This window comes from Phytophthora cinnamomi (genome assembly GCF_018691715.1).
Source record: "Phytophthora cinnamomi strain GKB4 chromosome Unknown Contig39, whole genome shotgun sequence".
In the NCBI taxonomy this organism is placed as follows: Eukaryota; Oomycota; class Peronosporomycetes; order Peronosporales; family Peronosporaceae; genus Phytophthora; species Phytophthora cinnamomi.
This window is the reverse complement of record NW_027150972.1, coordinates 1,537,719-1,556,893: the sequence shown is the minus strand read 5'-3', so window position 1 is coordinate 1,556,893 and position 19,175 is coordinate 1,537,719. Positions and strand designations below refer to the sequence as shown.

General features: G+C 53.4%; 4 protein-coding genes across 4 annotated transcripts; 2 read left to right on the top strand and 2 right to left on the bottom strand.

The window, feature by feature from the left end:
- Positions 1–1,728: 1,728 nt before the first annotated feature.
- IUM83_10753 (Ubiquitin carboxyl-terminal hydrolase 24) lies at positions 1,729–2,206 on the top strand (the record flags this gene model as incomplete). The annotated part of the gene is made up of 2 exons (XM_067935269.1): positions 1,729–2,074; positions 2,145–2,206. The coding sequence occupies 2 exons, from the start codon at positions 1,729–1,731 to the stop codon at positions 2,204–2,206; spliced, it is 408 nt and encodes a 135-aa protein (XP_067791423.1).
- Positions 2,207–4,588: 2,382 nt separating this feature from the next.
- On the top strand, positions 4,589–12,271 carry IUM83_10752 (putative ubiquitin-specific protease; the record flags this gene model as incomplete). The annotated part of the gene is made up of 4 exons (XM_067935268.1): positions 4,589–5,343; positions 5,457–8,124; positions 10,426–11,745; positions 12,263–12,271. The coding sequence occupies 4 exons, from the start codon at positions 4,589–4,591 to the stop codon at positions 12,269–12,271; spliced, it is 4,752 nt and encodes a 1,583-aa protein (XP_067791570.1).
- Positions 12,272–15,621: 3,350 nt separating this feature from the next.
- IUM83_10751 (putative F-box protein) lies at positions 15,622–16,784 on the bottom strand (the record flags this gene model as incomplete). The annotated part of the gene is made up of 5 exons (XM_067935267.1): positions 15,622–15,965; positions 16,034–16,088; positions 16,163–16,313; positions 16,373–16,486; positions 16,552–16,784. 5 exons carry the CDS (start codon positions 16,782–16,784, stop codon positions 15,622–15,624), a joined length of 897 nt encoding a protein of 298 aa, XP_067791545.1.
- Positions 16,785–17,003: 219 nt separating this feature from the next.
- On the bottom strand, positions 17,004–18,557 carry IUM83_10750 (Amino Acid/Auxin Permease (AAAP) Family; the record flags this gene model as incomplete). Its single annotated transcript, XM_067935266.1, has 1 exon — positions 17,004–18,557. The coding sequence occupies one exon, from the start codon at positions 18,555–18,557 to the stop codon at positions 17,004–17,006; it is 1,554 nt and encodes a 517-aa protein (XP_067791474.1).
- Between the last annotated feature and the right edge of the window lie 618 nt (positions 18,558–19,175).

Sequence of the window (19,175 nt, the reverse complement as noted above, 5' to 3'; positions counted from 1 at the left end):
TCTCGTAGCACCCACCCCACGCTGTGGATGCAGTGGCAGCGGTGCGATGGCTGAGGCCACCATGACTCAACTGGAAATAACCCCGCCGCGAAGTTGGCGATGTATTTTGTCCGCTAAAACTGTCGATACAGCAGTCTGACATCCACCGAACGCAAGGATAATGGAAGACGAAAATAATAGTAACAATGTAGTATTTACCAAGTACAACGTAGCACGAAATACTTAGTAGGCAATAATTCCATTTTTGGATAGTCCAGTTTGCTGTTCACATCGTCATTCGTTGACGCTGCGGTATTTCAAGCTTCTCCTTCAACACCGTGATGCCCTTTTTGGTCTTCACGACATATACAGCACTCAAGCCATGGACACCCGAAATCTGTAACGGGGCCCTTCCGTGTGCAACTAGCGAAACTCAAGCGCGTATGGTCATCACTTCAATTGAGTCGCCGCGGCAGGTACTCCATCGAACGACTGCTAGCTCTTGGAGAATACACTCAACAAACTTCACGAACTAGAGTGTTCTTGGTGTGCCTGGGTACCCCATTCCCCATGATCGCTTTCGTTTTGTTGGTGGGATGTGTACCGCTGGTAGACCCGCGAGCGGGATGGAAAGAAAACTACGGCCTATGGGTCAGATGCGCAGTAATATGCGGCATGATCGCCTACACAATGCTTGTTGAACTAATTTATTTGATCGAAGGGATCAACTCCATATTGATCAGACAGACAGCGTTTGTTTTGACCTGCGGAATGTTTGGGGATACGGCTTTGTGCATGACCGCAGCAGCGTACATGACATTTCCGATTCCGTTCATGAGCTTATTGATGGTACCTCTGTTGCTTGTTATCGTTGCTGTCACGCTTCGACTCTCCCTTGGAGGCAGGGATTTCACAACGCTTGCTACACATCCTGCGCAGATGTACGGCTTCATCCTCTTTATATTTGCGCAAGCGCTGACGTTGGTCATCTACCCTTTCTATCACGCTCTTTTTGGTGCCGTTGTGGATACGCACTACGAGCTAAGTGTGATTCTGTTGCTTCCTTTCGTGAGAGTGATCACGAAGAACATTGTCGCCTCGAGTATTTACTACATGGAGGACATGCTAGTCGGTCATTTTTACCGTCGATTTCTTCAATGCCGTCTACGTGGCCACGTGCATGCGTCAAGCCTCGCCCATTTTTACAGTCGCCGCGATCATGATCGTTGATGCCCTCCACACTACCTACGCATTGCGAAAGCTGTACAAGACTGGACTAGAGATAAAACGAAAGCTGAATCAAGACTTAGGCTGCAACATTACTGTCCTGAAGCTGCTGGAGGTGGGTTGCTCGTTGTGTCAACATCGTCACAACTTCGAAAGACAGGAGCTTTCGCAGATTCAACTTCGCTCGTGCCTCCCTCACGTGCTTTCTTCTACAGGCAAGAGTACCCTCGCACGGCTGGAAAAATACCCAATGAAGCCTGCCATTAAGGCTCACCGAAGACGAGCATTTAGTACGAGCGTCGTGCCCATGGGTAGATACGATAGTGTTCCATATCTGTGCAATTCGCCTCAAAGTATAGGCTGGAAAGTTGCGAAAAAAGTATCCGCTAAAACCTACGCAATCTCGGTAATGAAAAGCATCCAGCAAAGGCCGCACATAAAGTCAGCCCTACGCGAACGCAAAGTATAATCGCCTCGTACTCAGTACCGTCGTCACGAATTCTACAACGAACAGTCGAGATCATGTTTACAACAGAGTGCCTGATTCTTACCGAGTACTTGAAGTCGTTCACGCCAGCCTTTTACGTAAACTTTCTGTTCATCATGGTTCGACTCCCGAGTGCACAATACCACAGAGAGCTCGACGGTATTACGCAAGAAAACGTGATGCATACGCTACTACCGGTCTTCTACTACGGACTGCTCGAATTCGTGTCGTTCCTACTGTTCGTATTTGCCATTCGACGTACTATCGGCATGGATGCGTTGTACCACCTCGCATTTGTGCTGGAGACGCAGACTTCTCTGATCCAGAGCAAACTGATCGTTTGGATGCTGCTCACACTGACGTTCCGCGTAGTTCACTATGGTGAGTTGGCAAAAACTTTCATCGAAAACGCGGGAATCGTTTTTACTGATGTCGATAGTTGTGTTTATAGGTTTCGACTTCACCTTCCAGTTTTCGTGGATCAAAGCAAGACCAATAGTTAACCACAATTAAATTTCAAGCAAATTTAACAGATTGTTGATACCAGTTTCAAGTTCTTCTTCACACATAGGTGGAGAACGTTACTATCTTCGTCCAGCTTGTCGGATTGGCAACCAAACATAACCGCAATGTAGAAGAAGCTATTTATTTTGTTTCTCATTGCGTTGATGCGCTGATAATTCCAGCACTTCACCTTACTACCCGTTTGACTAAATGCAATGATGCTCTCGTCATCCCCACCACAGGTAGGACCGTCACGTCATGAGCACCGAAGACCAGTGCAGACGCTCCATAAGGTGCTACTAACCAAACTCAGACGTGCCTGGATGAGAGTACAAATCAGCTACCGAGGCAGGTATTCCATCGAGAGATTTCTCTCGCTTGAAGAATATAGTCGACGAACTTCACGTACGAGAGTACTCGTGGTGTGTCTTGGTACTCCGTTCCCCATGATCGCCTTTGTTCTGTTAGTAGAATGCGTGCCACTCCAAGACCCGAATGCTGGCTGGAAAGATAATCATGGCATCTGGATCCGATGCGCCATTATTTGCAGTGTTATCGCCTACACGATGATCGTAGAGCTGAAGCATTTGATCGAAGAGGTCACGGTCTCGGCATTGCAGACGTGTTTTGTCCTGACTTGTGTGGTAGTCGGGGATATAGCGCTGTGCATGGCAATAGCTGCATACTTCGCGTTCCCAATTCCATTCATGAGCATCGTAATGGTGCCCCCATTGCTTGTTTTTGTGGCTGTCACTCTCCGGATAGCTTTTGGCGCTCAGGCCTTTAAGAAGATGATCTCGCATCACGCTCAAATTTTTGGCTTCGTTCTGTTTATAATGGCTCAAGCAACAACTCTGGTCATTTATCCAGTCTATCAGGTGCTCTTTAACGCTATTGCGAACACAAAATTCGAGCTACCTGTCTTGTTCCTTCTTCCAATAATCAAGATTATTATGAAAAATGTCGTCGCTGAGAGTATCGACTACATGGAGGACATGATGCCTGAGTCGGTCATTTTCACTGTTGATTTCTTTAATGCAGTTTACATGGCTACCTGTATGCAGAGAACTTCCTCAACCATTACAGTTGTAACCGTGATGACCGTCGACATTATTCGCTCGATCATAACACTGCAGAGTTTGTACGGCACTGCGTACGAACTTCAGCGACAAGTGAATCGAGAAATGAGATGCGGCGGTGAAAGCCTGAAGCTGCTTGATGTGGGGTGCTCCATTTGCCAGCATGTTGACAAATTCACGAGGCAGGATCTCGCGAAAATTCAGCTGCGCTCGTGTCTACCTCACAAGCTTTCACCAGCAGGGAAAATCCAACTCGCCCGTCTGGCGAAGTTTCCGTTCAGACCAGCGGTCAAAGCTCACCTCAGGCGGCTTAGTAGTTTAGCAGCATTGTCGATTCGCAACGTCGATATGGCTACTGCATATCTACAGGAGCGATCTCAAACCTTACGACGGATGTCTACTAGACGACAAAGTACCAGGGTCTACGCAGGGGCACCTCTGAGCAGCATACCAGTAAGACCATCCCAGCCGCACAGCGTATCAAGAAGAGTAAGCGTGAATTCACATCACCCGACATCGACGTCTCACATTCTCCAACGAACACTTGAAATCTTGTTTCGGTCGGAGTGTCTTGTACTCACGGAATATTTGGGGTCGTTTGTTCCTATTTGCTACGCGACCTTCGTTTGTGTGATGGTTCAACTCCCAAGCGTTCAATACCACACAGAGCTAGATGGTATTACCCCAGGAACAGTTCAGCAAAAATTGCAGTCTGTCTTCACGTATGGAGTACTGGAGATCGTGTCCTTCCTGGCACTGTTGGTTGTAATTCAACGCACTATTGGGCTGCGGGCGCTGTACCACTTGGCATTTGTACTAGAGACACAGGTGACTCTCGTCCAAAGCAAGCTGACTGTCTGGATGCTGTTGACACTGACCTTCCGGGTGGTGCACTACGGTGCGTTCGTAGGTAGGTGACGAACTCGCAATTGATCACTTTCTCTCACAGTTGTGCGTGGTTGTAATGCTAGGGTATGACTTCACGTTCAAGTTTCCTTGGATCAAAACCAGTAACACTTCGGGATGACTCTCTCTGTGCCATCATTTCACACGAAAAATACTGCCAACTCAAGCATCCGGCACTATGTTTTCCATGTTTTCGGCACTATGTTTTCCATGTGCCGGATGCTGCGACTTTCACCGTTGACTGTTTCAATGCAGCAAACGACGTCAGTCACGCTTACTATGACTTCTAGCTTGGTGAATACATCAATCGAATCCTGTAGCGATAGTTGTTGTCTTTTTCGTAGTCACCCCGGCACATCTCTGACCGCCGCAGCTCCCGTGCACCAAACCAGCACAAGTTCATAGCATGGTTATCCGCTATCGCTACGTGACGTTCGACGCCACGGGCACGCTGCTGCGGCCCGCGGAGGCCCCGGGCGCCACGTACCTGCGCTTCTGGGAGGCGGCGTCGGGCCAGCGGCTCTCGTCCGCGCGGCGCGAGGCCGCGGCCGCCGCGCTCACGGCTTGTTTCCCGGCCGAGTTCAGCCTGCTGTCGCGGCAGGCGCCCAACTTCGGCGCGGGCGGGGCGTCGGCCAGCGCCTTCCCGTGGTGGCGGCGGCTCGTGCTCAACGTCATGACGCGCGCGGGCGTGGGCGACGGCCTGCAGCACCAGGAGCGCCGCGAGCGCTTCACGCGCGAGCTGTACGCGCACTTCGCGCGCGCCGAGGCCTGGACGGTGTTCGACGACGTGCGGCCGGCGCTCGAGCGGCTGCAGGCGCGCGGCGTGCCGCTGGGCGTGATCTCCAACTTCGACGAGCGGCTGGAGCCGCTGCTGGCGGCGCTGCGGCTGCGCGACGCCTTCCAGGTCGTCACGGCGTCCTTCGCGCAGCCGCACGCCAAGCCGCACGCCGCCATCTTCCAGGCCACGTTCGGTCAGATGCAGGAAGAGCCGGGGGAGCTGCAGACGCAGCGCTTCCTGCACGTGGGGGACCACATCAGCAAGGACTACGGCGCGGCCAGGGCCGTCGGCGCACACGCCAAGCTGCTCTGGCGCAGCAGCAGCCGCGCGCCGCCCCGCGGCGTGCGCGCGAGCGACGTCATCGCGTCGCTGCTGGACATCGAGTAGGAGGAGGAGAAGGAGGAGGAGAAGAAGGAGGAGAAGCTGAAGCAGAAGGAGGAGGAGGAGGAGAAGGACGTTGAACGGCTCAATATACAGAGGCTGCGGAGCTCTGCAGCCGTTCGCGCAGCAGCAGATTCCTCGACGGTTTTGCGCCGCGGCCGCACGAAGCGGCGCTGGAGGCGCTTGAAGCTGGCGCGCGCATCTCGCAAAACGCGTCGGAGGGGCGGGCGGCGATGGCGACGATGGCGACGCGCGCGGAGGACGTGGCGCAGCTGGCGGCCGAGCTGCGGCGCGACTTCGACGGCACCTGCGCGGCGGTGGCCGGCGAGCTGGCGGCCTGCGACGACCCGACGCGCTGGCTGGCGCTGCTGGCGGCGCTGGCCGACGCGGAAGAGCTGGCGGAGATGGCGGCGCGCGTGGACGCGGAGCTGCTGCCGCAGGTGGTGCAGCTGCTGCTGGGCAGGGCCTTCGCCCGTGGCGCCGTGGCCCGCGTCAACGCCTTCCTGCAGCGCACGCTGGACGGCGTGGCCGACGCGCTGCGGCGCGGGGACGTGGCTCGGCTGGCGTGTCTGGCCCGCGTGCTGGACGCGCACCGCCGGTTCTACCTCTTCCACGGCACCAGCGACGACGGCGCCGGCGACGAGCGAGCGCGCGCGCGCGACGGCAGCTTCGCCGCGCGCGAGGGCGAAGACTACACGTCGCGCTACTTCCTGCGCAACCTCGAGCACTGGGGCGCGGTCGGCGGCTTCTCGGCGCTGCTGGACGTGCTGCGCGCGGGCGCGCCGTTCGAGGCGCTGCAGGGCGTGCTGCGCGTGCTGTACGACGTCAAGGACCACCTGCAGGCCGAGTTCCTGCGCGGCTACTTCCCCGCGCTCGTCGACGCCGTGTGCGCGTGGGTGCAGAGGCTGCAGCCGAGCGAGTTCTACGCGCTGTCCAGGGACGCGCTGCTGGAGGTGGTGCAGGTCATGGAGCTGCTGCTGGTCAAGGTCCAGCACGGCGGCGGCGCGGACGAGCAGCGCGTGCAGCTGCTGAGGCTCGAGATCTCGCTGCGGTTCTTCCAGAGCAGCTCGCTCGAGAAGCGCATCTACGGACTCACGGAGATCGTCGTGGTCATCACGCGGCTGTACAACGAGCAGATCCACGAGCAGGCGGAGCCCACGGCGGCGTCGCTCTTCGCCAAGCTGAGCTTCTTGGTGCACTGGATGCACGACAAGCAGCTCATGCAGGAGCTGCTCGGGGAGAAGAGGCACGTCGAGCTGATCAAGCGCTCGACGTCGCTCTTCCAGTTCGCGTCCGAGCTCGAACAGCTCCCGACCGAGTGGATCGACCTCGTGTGGAGCTGCTACCACGCAGACGACGACTCGGACAGCGACCAGGAGGAGTCTCGGCCGATCCAGCGGCGCCACGAGGCCTTTAGGGCGACAATCCACGACTTGCTGCTGGAAATGGCCACGTTCATGGAGCCCCCGTCGCTCAGACATCTAGTTCAACGCATCGAGGCGGTTAAAGCGAAGCTGGACGTGGCTCAACTGGGGCTCCTCGCTGCAATCGCAGCTCGAAAATTTCTGGCGGATGTACCGGAGGCACCTCCTGAAGGAGAATTAGCTGATAGCTCTCGCCAACGCTCGCTGCGACAGAGGATTTTGATGCATCTGTGGACGGTTGTGCTCCCGTCCGTTAAATCGGAAGACGTCCGCGATGAAGTTCTGTTGCGAATGCATGAGATGCTTCGGCTGGAGGTGGCTGGGGAAGACGGTGAAGCACTTGAGATGGATCAAACTGTGAAGGACAATTCTATGGTGGATGAATTCCTTGGGGTGTGCTTGGAAAATATTCATCGGCGGCAGAAGCTAGCGATGTCTCTGAAGCTTTTCACTCAGCTGGCTTCCTTGACTGTTGAAGTAGACGTCCCCGTGGCGGCCCCCGGCCAAAGCAACAAGTCGTACGTCCAAATTTTGCTTGATGAAATTGTCGAGTACAAGCAGGGTGTGCGGCATGCTCTTCAAGCATCGAAATGGCCTGAGATGGACGACGACGAGCGCTCAAAGCTTCCCGTATTGATCGACCACGTAAATGAGATCAAAATCCGGCTGCTTGCACTTCGAGGAGCGTGGATGCTGGACGAACACAAAAATGCCAATGACTCATCGTTCACTGAGGAACAGTTGGATAATGTGTGGGGGTTGATGGTCATGGATGCTCTCTTGCTGGATGAAGGCGCGCTCTACTTCCAGTGGATTGAACTTTGTATGAACACACCTCTGCAATCAAGAACGAGTAACCAGGAAAAAGGAAACCCGCGTCCAGCTCGAGCTCTCATGCCGCTTAGTATAGCTGAGTATCTCCTCACGATGAAGTTCCCCACTCTACCTGGTGATTGCATCACGCTTTCTACGCTGTGCTGCTTTCACAGTATCTTCCGTCGCATTAATCTCTTGAAAGGTGGGTTGGAGGTTTTTACCACGGCTGCCTCCGTTGGCGATTCGTCTTTGGTATCATCACCGACTGAAAGACCAAGCAGCGGTAGCAGCTCAGAAGGTGATAAGGATGAGTCGGTTGAACTCATGACTGGCCAGCCCCTGGTAGGACTGGACGAACTGTGGCAACTTGCTGTTCGAGCGACTGACTCCGCAGTAGCAGAGGAGACGATCACTCTGCTTGCGAGTTTTCACTTGGCGTTTGCTCCAAGCGTTCGCAATACCGAGCTTCCGTTCCAGTGCAAAATGCGATTTCTTGAAAAGTGCATGGAGTTTATGGTGGCTGCCAAAGCGGATGCTGAAATGGTACGAACACACATGCTCCCACCAGTCGATCAAGTGGATGTTGCCGATCAAAGAGCCTCCAACAACCTTGCTGCAGATGTAGCTGTTGTCAACCGATGTGTAGATTTGCTGCGTTATTTCTTGGAGGCCTGTCGGGTTGGGGATGACTCAGCGGCCAAAGAAGACGAAGAGAGAATGACTCAAACATTGGAGAGCGAAGGAATCTCCGGGGAAGAACTGAGTAGCAATAGTGATAGCTCGCGAAAGAATGTTTTTCGTATCGAGCATTTGGAAGAGCGGCTCCCATACCTGGAAATATACCCCTCTCCGATGAAGGACCTTCAGTCCGACACAGCAATCAGCTCCAAGGCTGGATTTCGTACGGGTCGTCGACCGAGCTGGACGTTTCGTCAGCAGCACGCACTACTAGACGTCATTGTTGATGCGAACGAAGAAACAGAACTGGAAGACTCCGGTCCTGCGGCATTCCGAACGGAGGAAGAAGCCCAGAGTGTGCTTTCACGCCGTAATATGGATAGCCCAGCGAGCCATCGATCCGAGACAGATAGCTCGCCCTTGAAAGTTGATCTCAGGTCCGAGTTTATGATGACAGGTAGTCCCGTCAAACCTAGTCTTCGGTCTCCATGTGTGCGGGCGAATTTGCGGTGGCCTGAGGCCCCTTCTCCTCAGCGTGGACCAGATTTGAGACCTGAAGATATCGACCAAGCTCTGACCGACTTTACGTCTGGAGGATTGAAAGATAAACGGCAAGCCGGGGATGTCTCGGAGAAACAGAAAGCAAGGTATGGGATAATGAGCCAGATTCTCGCAAACCAAGGTTCGCATTTCGATGTTTTACTTGAGCTTGTCGACTGGGATGAAGCGACATCTCAAAGAACTTGGGACCTGCTTTGCCGATTACCGACAAACAACGAACTGCTGCGTAAAATGATTCGCTTGCGAAGTGAGGAGAAAGACAAAGAAACGGGTGTGCAGGTGGAATGGTCGGGATTGCTGGACGGGTCGAACATCCACCGGCTGCTGTATGCACTTCGATTAGTAGAAGCACTTTTGATACCGATTGAGACCGCAGCAAATGACAACCACGAATTGAACTCTGGACGTCGACAGTGGAGAGAGCGCTTTGTTCGACTGGGTGGCGCTAAGCATCTCTATGAAACACTCTTGAAGTGGCCAATGAAAGTTACTACCAGTGACGCAACTGAGGGAAGCTCGATTTCGTCCCAATATGCACAAAATATTCGAGCGACGTGCCTAGCAGCCGTGATGCGAGTGCTGAACTACTTTTTCCACTGGAGTCGCCTCAGTTCTTTGGAGAAAATGCAGAAAGACACAATGTCGCCCTTTGATCTCCGATTACAAATCTCGACATTGCCCGAGTTTGTTAAATCTGTTGAACTATCGTCGATGCTGCTAGCGGCTGTACAGGTGACGGAGAACTTCTGCTCACGCTTGTCCAAATCTTCATTTTCTGAAGAAGGGGCGGAGGCTGTTTATTGCAGCGTACAAATATGTTGCTCCCTGATCCGCTTCGCACCGCATCTAACGGTCACTGTGTTTGAACCGGAGTCGGACCATGACACTTGCTCTCGATTTACAGTGTCTAAGTGGCTGAAGGCTCTGCTAATAGACTGCCCAGCGAAATCTACACGCACCCAAGTGTTTGGCACTTTATCCGAGATGGCCATGGCCTTTGGAGTTATGGATGCTGACAGCCCTGCACGAGCGCTCTATGAGCCTCTTGTAATCTCGGCATGTTTTCTAGTTTCAGAGAATTCCTTCAGCAGAGGTTCCACCTACGCAGATGTGGAAGAACTTTTTGCTTTTTGCAGAGTGCTCCTGGGATGCAATATGCGGTCGTATAAAGCGATGACTTCGGAAGATGCGAACGAGACTCTAGCAGATAGCCTCATAAGAATGCGAATTCCCGATCGACTCGTGAGAAATCTCAACCGGATCGTTGCCCAGCGACAAACGTTTGTGACTTCTCAAAGCATCAAAACGCCTCGTAACCAGGAGGAGGGCATTCTTGGCGGTCATTTAATGCTTGTGGCGTTGCTTACTGGCATTTCCGAGAAGATTCGCGAAGCTATCCTTCGGTGTAATCCAAAGTGCCCATTTGATCATGATTCCAGACTGGACAATGAACGTGGTGGGCAGATGATTCAATTCGTTCACAAAGACTTGCTGTTTGGTGACATTGTGGACAGTGACATTGGCATTCTGGACCCACCGATTTGTAAAACCAGCATAACGCGTGAGCTAGCCCAGAGATTTTTACTGAACTTGGTATTTCCTCAGACACCCGTTGGGCGTGATTTGAGCAATCGGGACAGCGATATGCTGGATCTATTGTCTTTTCTTCACAAACATCAAGCACGCGTGTTGGGGACTGTGAATGCGGCTGGTCGTCAATGGAATTATGCGCCGGTGGACTCGTTCCTGGATGCTGAGAAGAGTACTCACCATGCTGGACTGGTAAACCCCGGGTGCATCTGCTACATGAATTCGCTGGTACAGCAGCTTTTCATGATGCCGAACTTCTGCCAAGGTCTTCTTGCCTTGGACTGCTCTCAAATTAATGCCGACAAGTCTTCTTCCTCGTGGAGGGAGGAAGTTGAGCAACTTCAAAAGTTGTTCGTCTCACTAGCATTCACAAACTACCGCTCGTCTGACCCTACTGCGTTTGCACTCTCCCACAAGGACATGGATGGCAACTCGACGGATGTGCATGTTCAAATGGATGCGGACGAGTTCTTTAGCTTGTTGCTGGACCGATTGGAAATGTTTATAAGACCAAAAGCCGCTGCGAAGCCTTCGGGCAATGATAATGCAGATGAGTCAGATGATGACGACAAAGATTTCATGGCTCGTTGCTTCGGAGGCGTTCTAGTTAACCAGATTTTAACGCAGCAAGGAAACTTATCCGAACGGGAAGAGAAGTTCTTTGCGCTTAGTCTAGAGGTATCGAAGAAACGGCACCTGGCCGAGTCGCTGGAACTTTATGTGCAAGGGGAAACCTTGGAGGGTGAAAACGCGTACTTCTGTGAGCGCGCCCAGCGGAAAGTCTCGGCCACAAAGCGCGTCTGTATCAAGACACTTCCGCAGACGTTGGTTTGCCATCTGAAACGATTTGAGTTCGACTATGACACGATGGAAAAGGTAAAGATCAACGACTATCTTGAGTTCCCCACTGAGATCAACATGTTTCCGTACACAAGCGAAGCGCTTGCAGCTAGTGGTGATGCCAGTGCGAAAGATTACACACATGAAGTCGCCAAAGCGATCATGTACGATCTAGTGGGTGTGGTGGTGCACTCTGGCACATCTGACACTGGCCACTACTACTCATTTATTAAGGACCGGCACGACACCGACAACCAACGCTGGCTAGAGTTTAATGACGAAGTAGTTCGCGACTTCGACGTGGACACGATGGGCGAAGAGTGCTTTGGTGGCGAGGAAGTGGCTCAGAAATGGGACGCCCTTCAAGGCACGTACTCACCCATCGTTCAGATGAAAAGGAGGAGTGCCTACATGCTGATTTACGAGAGACGATCAGCAGGACTGGAATCTTCGCCAGAATCTGAGGGTGAACTCAATTTGTCGAGCCAAGTGCAGGTACTCGCAACTCAGATCATACAGGAAAATGCGAGGTATGAGGCTGTTGTAAACACATTCGATCCGATCTACGACCGATTCATCCATGATTTCGTGGAGAGTGCGACGAGAATTTCAGGACAATGCGATCCACGGATCGTTCGGCAGGCATGCCAATTGGGATGTCAGTTTCTGTTCGGTATCAGCTCACTGCGTTGTCGAGCATCTACCTCAGCAAGGTCTTCGCCAGCTGCCTCGAATGCAACAATATCAGCAATAACTTCCAGCCATTACAAGATCAGCTCCCGCATTGCGGTGTGGTTGTCAAGTTTTGACGAGCGTTCAAACGCTGACACCGACGATGAACGGATACAATTCAGCAAATGGATTCTCGTCGAAATGGTCGCATCGCCCACCGCGTTGTCAGCGAAACCAGCATTGCAGCACGCGGAAAGTCAACGTACGTGGCTCTTCGACATTCTCTTTCTGAGCACCGATGGTTCCGAGTTGGTCGAAAGCTGTTTTCTTGTACTCTCAGCTGCTGTGAATGTCCTTTCAAAAGAAGCCGTAGAAAGTCGTGAGGATGCAGAGCGATCTCTTGTGGGCTTCTTCCGCGAGGCACTCAACCTGTTTTACTCACGAGAACCTCATCTCGATGTGACGGACCCCGCTTCCGGCTGCGTCTTGACACTATCGATAGATATGCGGGTGGCAGCAATGAAGCATTTAGGTGCGTTTCTCGATAAGTGCATTGGCAAGCCGACAGGAGATTCCATCATAACCGGGAAGGCGACAGAAGCGTGCGTGATTCACTGTTTGTTCTTGGAAAAACTGCAATTTGTCAACCACTTCTTGCTGACGCTGCAGTTGCCATGTGACGTGTCGGACGTCACAACGTCTGCAGCGAGTCCCGTATCCTCGAGAGGGATTGCACCGTTGGCGATTGAAGCAAGATCCACTTCTCCCCTGCGTGAGCATGACCTTCGGCTTTGCACGTTCCAGTTAGAGATAAGACTGCTAAGGCGTATGCTGAAGTTCTACGACAAACCAGTACATCTGCCTGTGGACACCACGTTACTGTTCAATCATTCCGCACTGAAGAATGTGGTCTTGTTTGACTTGGACGGAATTGTCCTGCCCATGTTGACAAGCATCATTTTTGAGAGCGAGGCTGCTTCGCCGAAAAGTGATCGTCTTGTGGCCTTGTTGATTGGTGTGTTGGAAGAGGTGAAAGACACTCACGCCGAGAAGGTGTTAGCTTTATTCGGGGAACTTTTAGATACAGAAGAGATGCGTGTGCGGTCTTCTGAGCCAGCAGAAGAGTATACGAGGTCGATGTGGGCTGTTCATCGGCACGTTTTCTCGCCATCCCGCGGAATTTTGGAGAGCGTGGCATACTATCGGGATCATGGATCGCACGAGTACACACTGCTACTCCTCGAATTTGTGGTTCGTCGCATTAGCAATTCACCGATACTTCAAGAGCTCTTCAATAGCGATCCGAAGTACCACGACAGTGCGACCTGGATTCCTCAATGGTTGGTGGACCACCTCGACTCAAATGGTGCGATCCGAGCTCAAATGCGAGAAAACTCTAGTGCACAAGACGGCGAGGTTGCAAACGAGAAAGCCCAGGGTGTGCAAGAAGTCACGAAGTTGTTCGCTGAGGTTGAGAAGGCATTTGGGACAACGGTCCCTGCCTATTGTGATGTTGTCGCTCACGGACATGATGATGGGGGGTCACTGCTGATTTCTCCCCCATCCTCACCATCGGCTTTAAGTACTGAAGACGTACTTCTGGAAGCGCTTGACCTGGATGAGGAGAACCAGCACGACTCGAGTAAGGATTCTCACCCACTAAAGCGCGGAGCCAACGGAAGTCGATGGCTGGGAAAAGTTTCGACTGATATCGGACCGGAGCATGAAGGAACCGAAGCGGAGGTGCACATAAGCCGAAACCCAAACTGGACGCTGCACCGGTCACGCGAGGAGATGTCGATGCTTCTTCGGATAGACCTAGATACCACGCACAACAACGCCCGAGAGGCTTAGAAGAAGAGCCTACCTAACACGGTATTCTTAACAAGCTTTCATTCTTTTTGCTGCATTACCGCATTTCTAGCTCGTGCTAGTACTCCCATCACTTCGGGTGCTTACAATTCCCCCACCGTGAGGGCGTTTTCGCACTTGACAGGAGGATTTTTGCTTGGAAACTTTTGAGGCTGGAACTGAACTAATACGGTGTTTATGCCGAGCGGTCTTGGCCGATGAACAGCGCTTTGGTCTACCTGCAGAAAACTTTGTGTTTCCCAAAAGACCGCTTCCACATGTAACAGAGCGACGAAGGGTTTGCTGATGCGGTAGGTGCGAGATCGTGCTTCTCGATGTCTCGACGTCATCCACACAAGCGGAAAAGTACAACAAACGACTGCGAGGTGACATTGCTGCCAGTTCGCTGTTGCTCCAAACAGCGTTACCATCGTCGCATTCGAGGTCATCACTCCCGAGACTTGAAACGGAGTGACATGTAGACACAGAAGGCGAACGCGGTGTTTCAGTAGCAGTTCCAGTAGCAACGAATTCATCAACAACCCACGGTCCTACGGGCGAGAGCGAGACTGACTCTGGCCACTCGTCATCGTCTTCAGCGTCAACCAAGTATAGAAAACTATCATCATAGTCGCTCGAATATTCGTCGCCGTTTTGCCTACGAACTTGTTCGCGGTGTATTCGCATGGAACCAGAGGTTTGTTTTGATCGAAGTTGGCGTGAGGGCGGTTTAACACTTGGGTGACAACCAGAGCTGGACTTTGGTCTCGATTTCTGAAGAGAGGAAGCCTGGTCGTCAGCATTACTGCTGCCACTGGATCTGCATCCACCTCGGGCCGTGACTGCGGGTGCTTCGTAAATAATAGCAGGCACAACCATTTGGATGGTGTTTTCTGCTACAAGCCTGTTAAGATAGCAGCTCGAAAGAGGGCGTTGTAGGAGTACTCCGCCGTTTGTCATCGAACTCACGCCAATGCTCGCAGCCACGGGTACAGTTGGGGCCACTCTTTCCATTTTCTCGATTGGATTTTTCAAATGTTTGCGGTGATGTTTTTGAGTGTTATCAGTTTCAGTAGCAAGCTTCATTTGTTGTCCGTGGTTTTGTTGTTGCTGCTGCTGGAAAACTTGCTGTCGTAAGTCACGAATGATCTGCTCAAGCTCCTCGTCGGTACGATGTCGTGGTGGTGAATATGGCTCACTCAATTTATTCGACTTCGTCGCTGTTGTAGATCGAAATGGGGTCGTTTGATTGTTGTGACCGGTGTCAGCGTTATTGTTGTCGGGGCCCAAATGCTGGTTATCATTGTTGCTGCGAGATTCATCGACCCTAGTATCACTTGTTGAACCATATAAACTCTTCCCAGCACACATGATAATCGGAGGTTTGATAGGCTCCGGTTCATCGGCTATTCCTTCGGGTCGGTCGACAGCTTCTCTTTCAGAAAAAGGTGAGCCTGCACTTGAGCTTGAAGGCCGGGTGTTGTTTCCAACATTTCTTCTTGTCAACCGTTGTTTATCAGGGGGCTTCCTAGCTTGCACAGCCCTTCGGGAGTGGCCTTGGTTTTGAGGAACCCCAGTTGCCGCAGTTAGTGGTTCTGATGGTTCTTGATAGTAATAGTAGCTGGCATTTTCATCCCTCGAAGCAAAAGCATACGCTGAGGCTCCTACCGCGAAGCTGCCGTTTCCGGTACTTCCCCACCGCATGAGCGAGAAGCAAAAGCGACAATCAGCCCCCAGAAAGAAAACTTTTATAAATACCTAGCACACACAACACGCACGGTGCCCAAAATTGGACAAGCTTGATCTTGTAACTTTCTCTGCGGACAAAACAGCAACGCTGTCGAATTGTCAATAAAAGAAGTCCGGATACGCTGGGTCGCGATAGAACGTGAACGGTTCTCGCAAAAATTCGAGGTCTCCGTCGCCAAAGAGGCCGGGGTGGTGCGGCGGTCGTAGCGTCCACGGGTCTTCGCCGAGCGGCAGAAATGGTGGAGGCATTGGAGGGTGCAATGGGGGTGCTGGCAGCCGCCCACCTGTGCGCCAGCGCCAATGAGCCTGCTGGCGAAGCATGAATTCTTGGAGACGACGCTCGCTGTCGTATTGATTCCATGCCTCCATGCGCTTCAAATAGGCCCAATGCTCTCTGTATACAGCTTTTGGTTCTCCTCCAGCAGTGTGCACGCTTGGGTAGTCTGTCCAGGGCGCATCATTTACAGTTAATAGCTGGAGGGTGTCTGCATCCAGAGCACAACAGTCGTACCACGCAACAAAAATTGTTGCCACAGCTCTGAATCCCCTTGCAGCTGATGCAAATACTGCAAAAGAAAACCTAGGTCAAGCCTTTGCAGCAAATTTATAACCACAACATGACAGCAACGTCGGCTCCTACCTTGCTCGTCTGCGTAACACGACAGAAATCCGGGACGCTTAAGAATGTCCCGATGCGAGCAAGAAGTGGCTCTGGAAGGCGACTCAGCTCTGCATCCGAAGTCACCGAACTAGTACCGCTCGAGAACTCTGGAAACAAGTTGCGCTCCAGTCTGCAGCAGAAAATAATTGTTAGCCTTGGAGTAAGAACAACAGGAAAATGACAGCCCACCTCCAGCGAAGAATCTCCAGATTGCATCGCCACCCTCCGGTGTACAGCACACGTCCTTGGTCTGTGTCTCTCTCCTCTGACTTCTGTCCACGAGGCTTCACAAACTCCGACACTCTACAATAACAAAGGTAAAGTCTCAATAACTTTATCTGATACCTTGAACGCCGGAAAGCACCTACTGTAGACTCAGCTGGACACTTTTGGTGGACGACACCAAGTGGACGAACAGTTTGCCGCCCACCAGCAGCGCGCGCACGTGGACGTCCGGGTTTTCTCCCGACAACGGTTGATAGCGCTGCGCCGGCAGCAGATTCACGTCCCCCGCGAAGCTCCCGGGGCGCTGGAGGCGACGCGCGTCCGAGCCGAGGTCCTGCACAGCCCACCCATGCTCCTCCAGCAGCGCGTGCACCATCCAGAGCAACGCTCCAGCTGAAGAGACAACGGCGCTCATGGTAGTATTATAGTATTATGTAGTATCCGCTACGTGCGACTTTTCTTTTCGTGAGAGTAATGACAAGTGTTTTGCGATACTAAGCTGTCCGACAATAGGTTTATTCCGAGTTTTTAGACATGTTTTCGAGATAGAACTCGTACGAACTATGATATACTGCCGAGATCAGGAGTGTTCGGCTTAGTTGGTGCTGTTGTTGCGGATGTAGTACGGCGCATCCTGGAATTCGGCCTCGCAGTACGGGAACAAAGTGTCGTCGTCCGAGGGCGTGAAGAGTTCCTTGCCGGCGTAGATCATGACGTAGCAGCCGGCGGCGGCGCACACCACGATGACCAGCATGGACGCGCCCTTGTCCAATGTCGACATCTTCCGCCAGAACACGCGCAGGTAGATGATCAGCGGCATGAGCAGGCAGCTTGTCGTGTGCGCCGTGGCGCCCGTGAAGTCCACCAGGTCCAGGAACCGCTTACGCGCCAGCACGGCGCACACCACCAGAATCACAATGATGCAGATGCGCAGGGCGATGTAGCGCAGCGCGTTGTTCCGGTACGGCGCGTGTAGCTGCTCCTCCGTGATCTCCTCGCCGAACTCGAGCGCCACGCGCAGCTGGGACATCCGGCCCTCGGACTTCTCGATCATGCTGGTGGTGGACACCTGGCGGCCCGACATCTCGTTGGGCGTCGAGCTGCGCACGTACGAGCCCTGCAGCTCCAGGTCCTGCTCCACGTTGGCGCGGTCCTCCTCGCTGTTGAAGCGCACGACCTTGGGGCCATTGTGCATTCCCAGGATCAGACGTTCCGCCATGTAGAACGGAGGCATCATGAGCGTCGAGAAGGCGATCGTAATGTGCACCTGCATGAACAGGTACGCCATCACCACGGCGCCGCGGTCGGTGGTGAAACCGAGCGGGGCCAGGCCGAGAGGGTCCGACGTGCTCACGATCGAGTACAGGATGTTGCCCGATAGTTGGCAGCCGCCGGCCGTGTAACCCGCCAGCGCAATAGCGATGAAGAAGGCCGAGATGATCAGGATCGTGATCACCACCACGCGCGGCATGCGCTGCGGCTGCGAGTGCTCGCGGTGGAGATCCGGGACGACGATGGCGGCGCCGTACGCGAGCGCGAGGTTACCGAAGCACATCAACACCTGGTGAACCGAGACATCGGGGGATGGGATCGAGCCGTGGCCGCGCATCTTCCACTGGATCACCACGACGGCGATGATGTCGGCAATGACCGTGCCCATGGTGGCAGCGAACGCCATGCCTGCGCTCTCCTTCAACGTCGGGATGAGGCACACGGGGATGACCATGAGCGCCATGAAGATGATCCAGAACGTCTGACTGAACGAGTCCGGGAACAGCACGTCCAGCAGCGTGCTGCCGAGCACCAGGAAGGCGCACGGCGACAGGAGGCACACGCCCATCTGCGAAAGCGTCGTGAAGAAGCGACCCCACTTGCCCAGGGCCCACTCGCCCAGGTCGCCGTACGTCTTGACGGATGAGGGCGACACGAGCAACACGCGGGACAGCTTGAGCGTGGCGTACGTGTTGGCGAAGATCATGAAGGCCAAGGCGATGGACGCGTACACCGGTCCGGCGCGCGCGTAGTTGGCGGGCATCGTAAGCGACCCCATGCCCAAGACCGAGCAGAAGAGGTTGAACGAGGCCTTGGCATCGTCCATCGTGAAGAAGGCCGCCTTGCCGCGCTGGGCGGCGGAGACGGTGGACACCATGATTGCTGGAAGGTCGGAGGGTGCCGCTGACTGGTTCGCTGGAGTCTCCGCTAAAGGAGAATTTGGAAAGTGAGACGTTCCGCAGGGTTATCTTGTAGAGCTCGGGCGACCGCCACCATTGTCTGCATGTCCATTGCATTAGGGGAGGCTACCACCAAAGCCAGGTCGATCTATCGCTTGCTCGCCGGCGTTCTGCGCTGAATGTCCGGCAGCCGCGGCCACAAGAAATCGCGGGGAAGGCTGAGCCTCGTTGGAGATTAACTATGTCCGCATAGCGAAAGAGGATGGTGGGGGAGATGCGCATGGACACGAAAACGCCTCGTCTCTTTTCGGCTGTCACTTTTTTTTCGTCTACAGAATGAGCACATTGTTGAAACGCTATTGCTGTACTGTATAACCGCACAACCTTTTGTTACAAATCCACGAACCCATCACTTACACTGCAGTAACAATGGGAGAGCATACCTTCACGCGGATAGTCCACGTGGTGCTCTCGCAGCGAAGCCAGAGTGTACGCCACGCTCACCACCGGGACTATGTATATTAATTAAAAGACGGATGGTACTGTAGCATTTCCGGTTTGTCGCTTGTATTTGCTCCATGAACGTATTTGAAGCT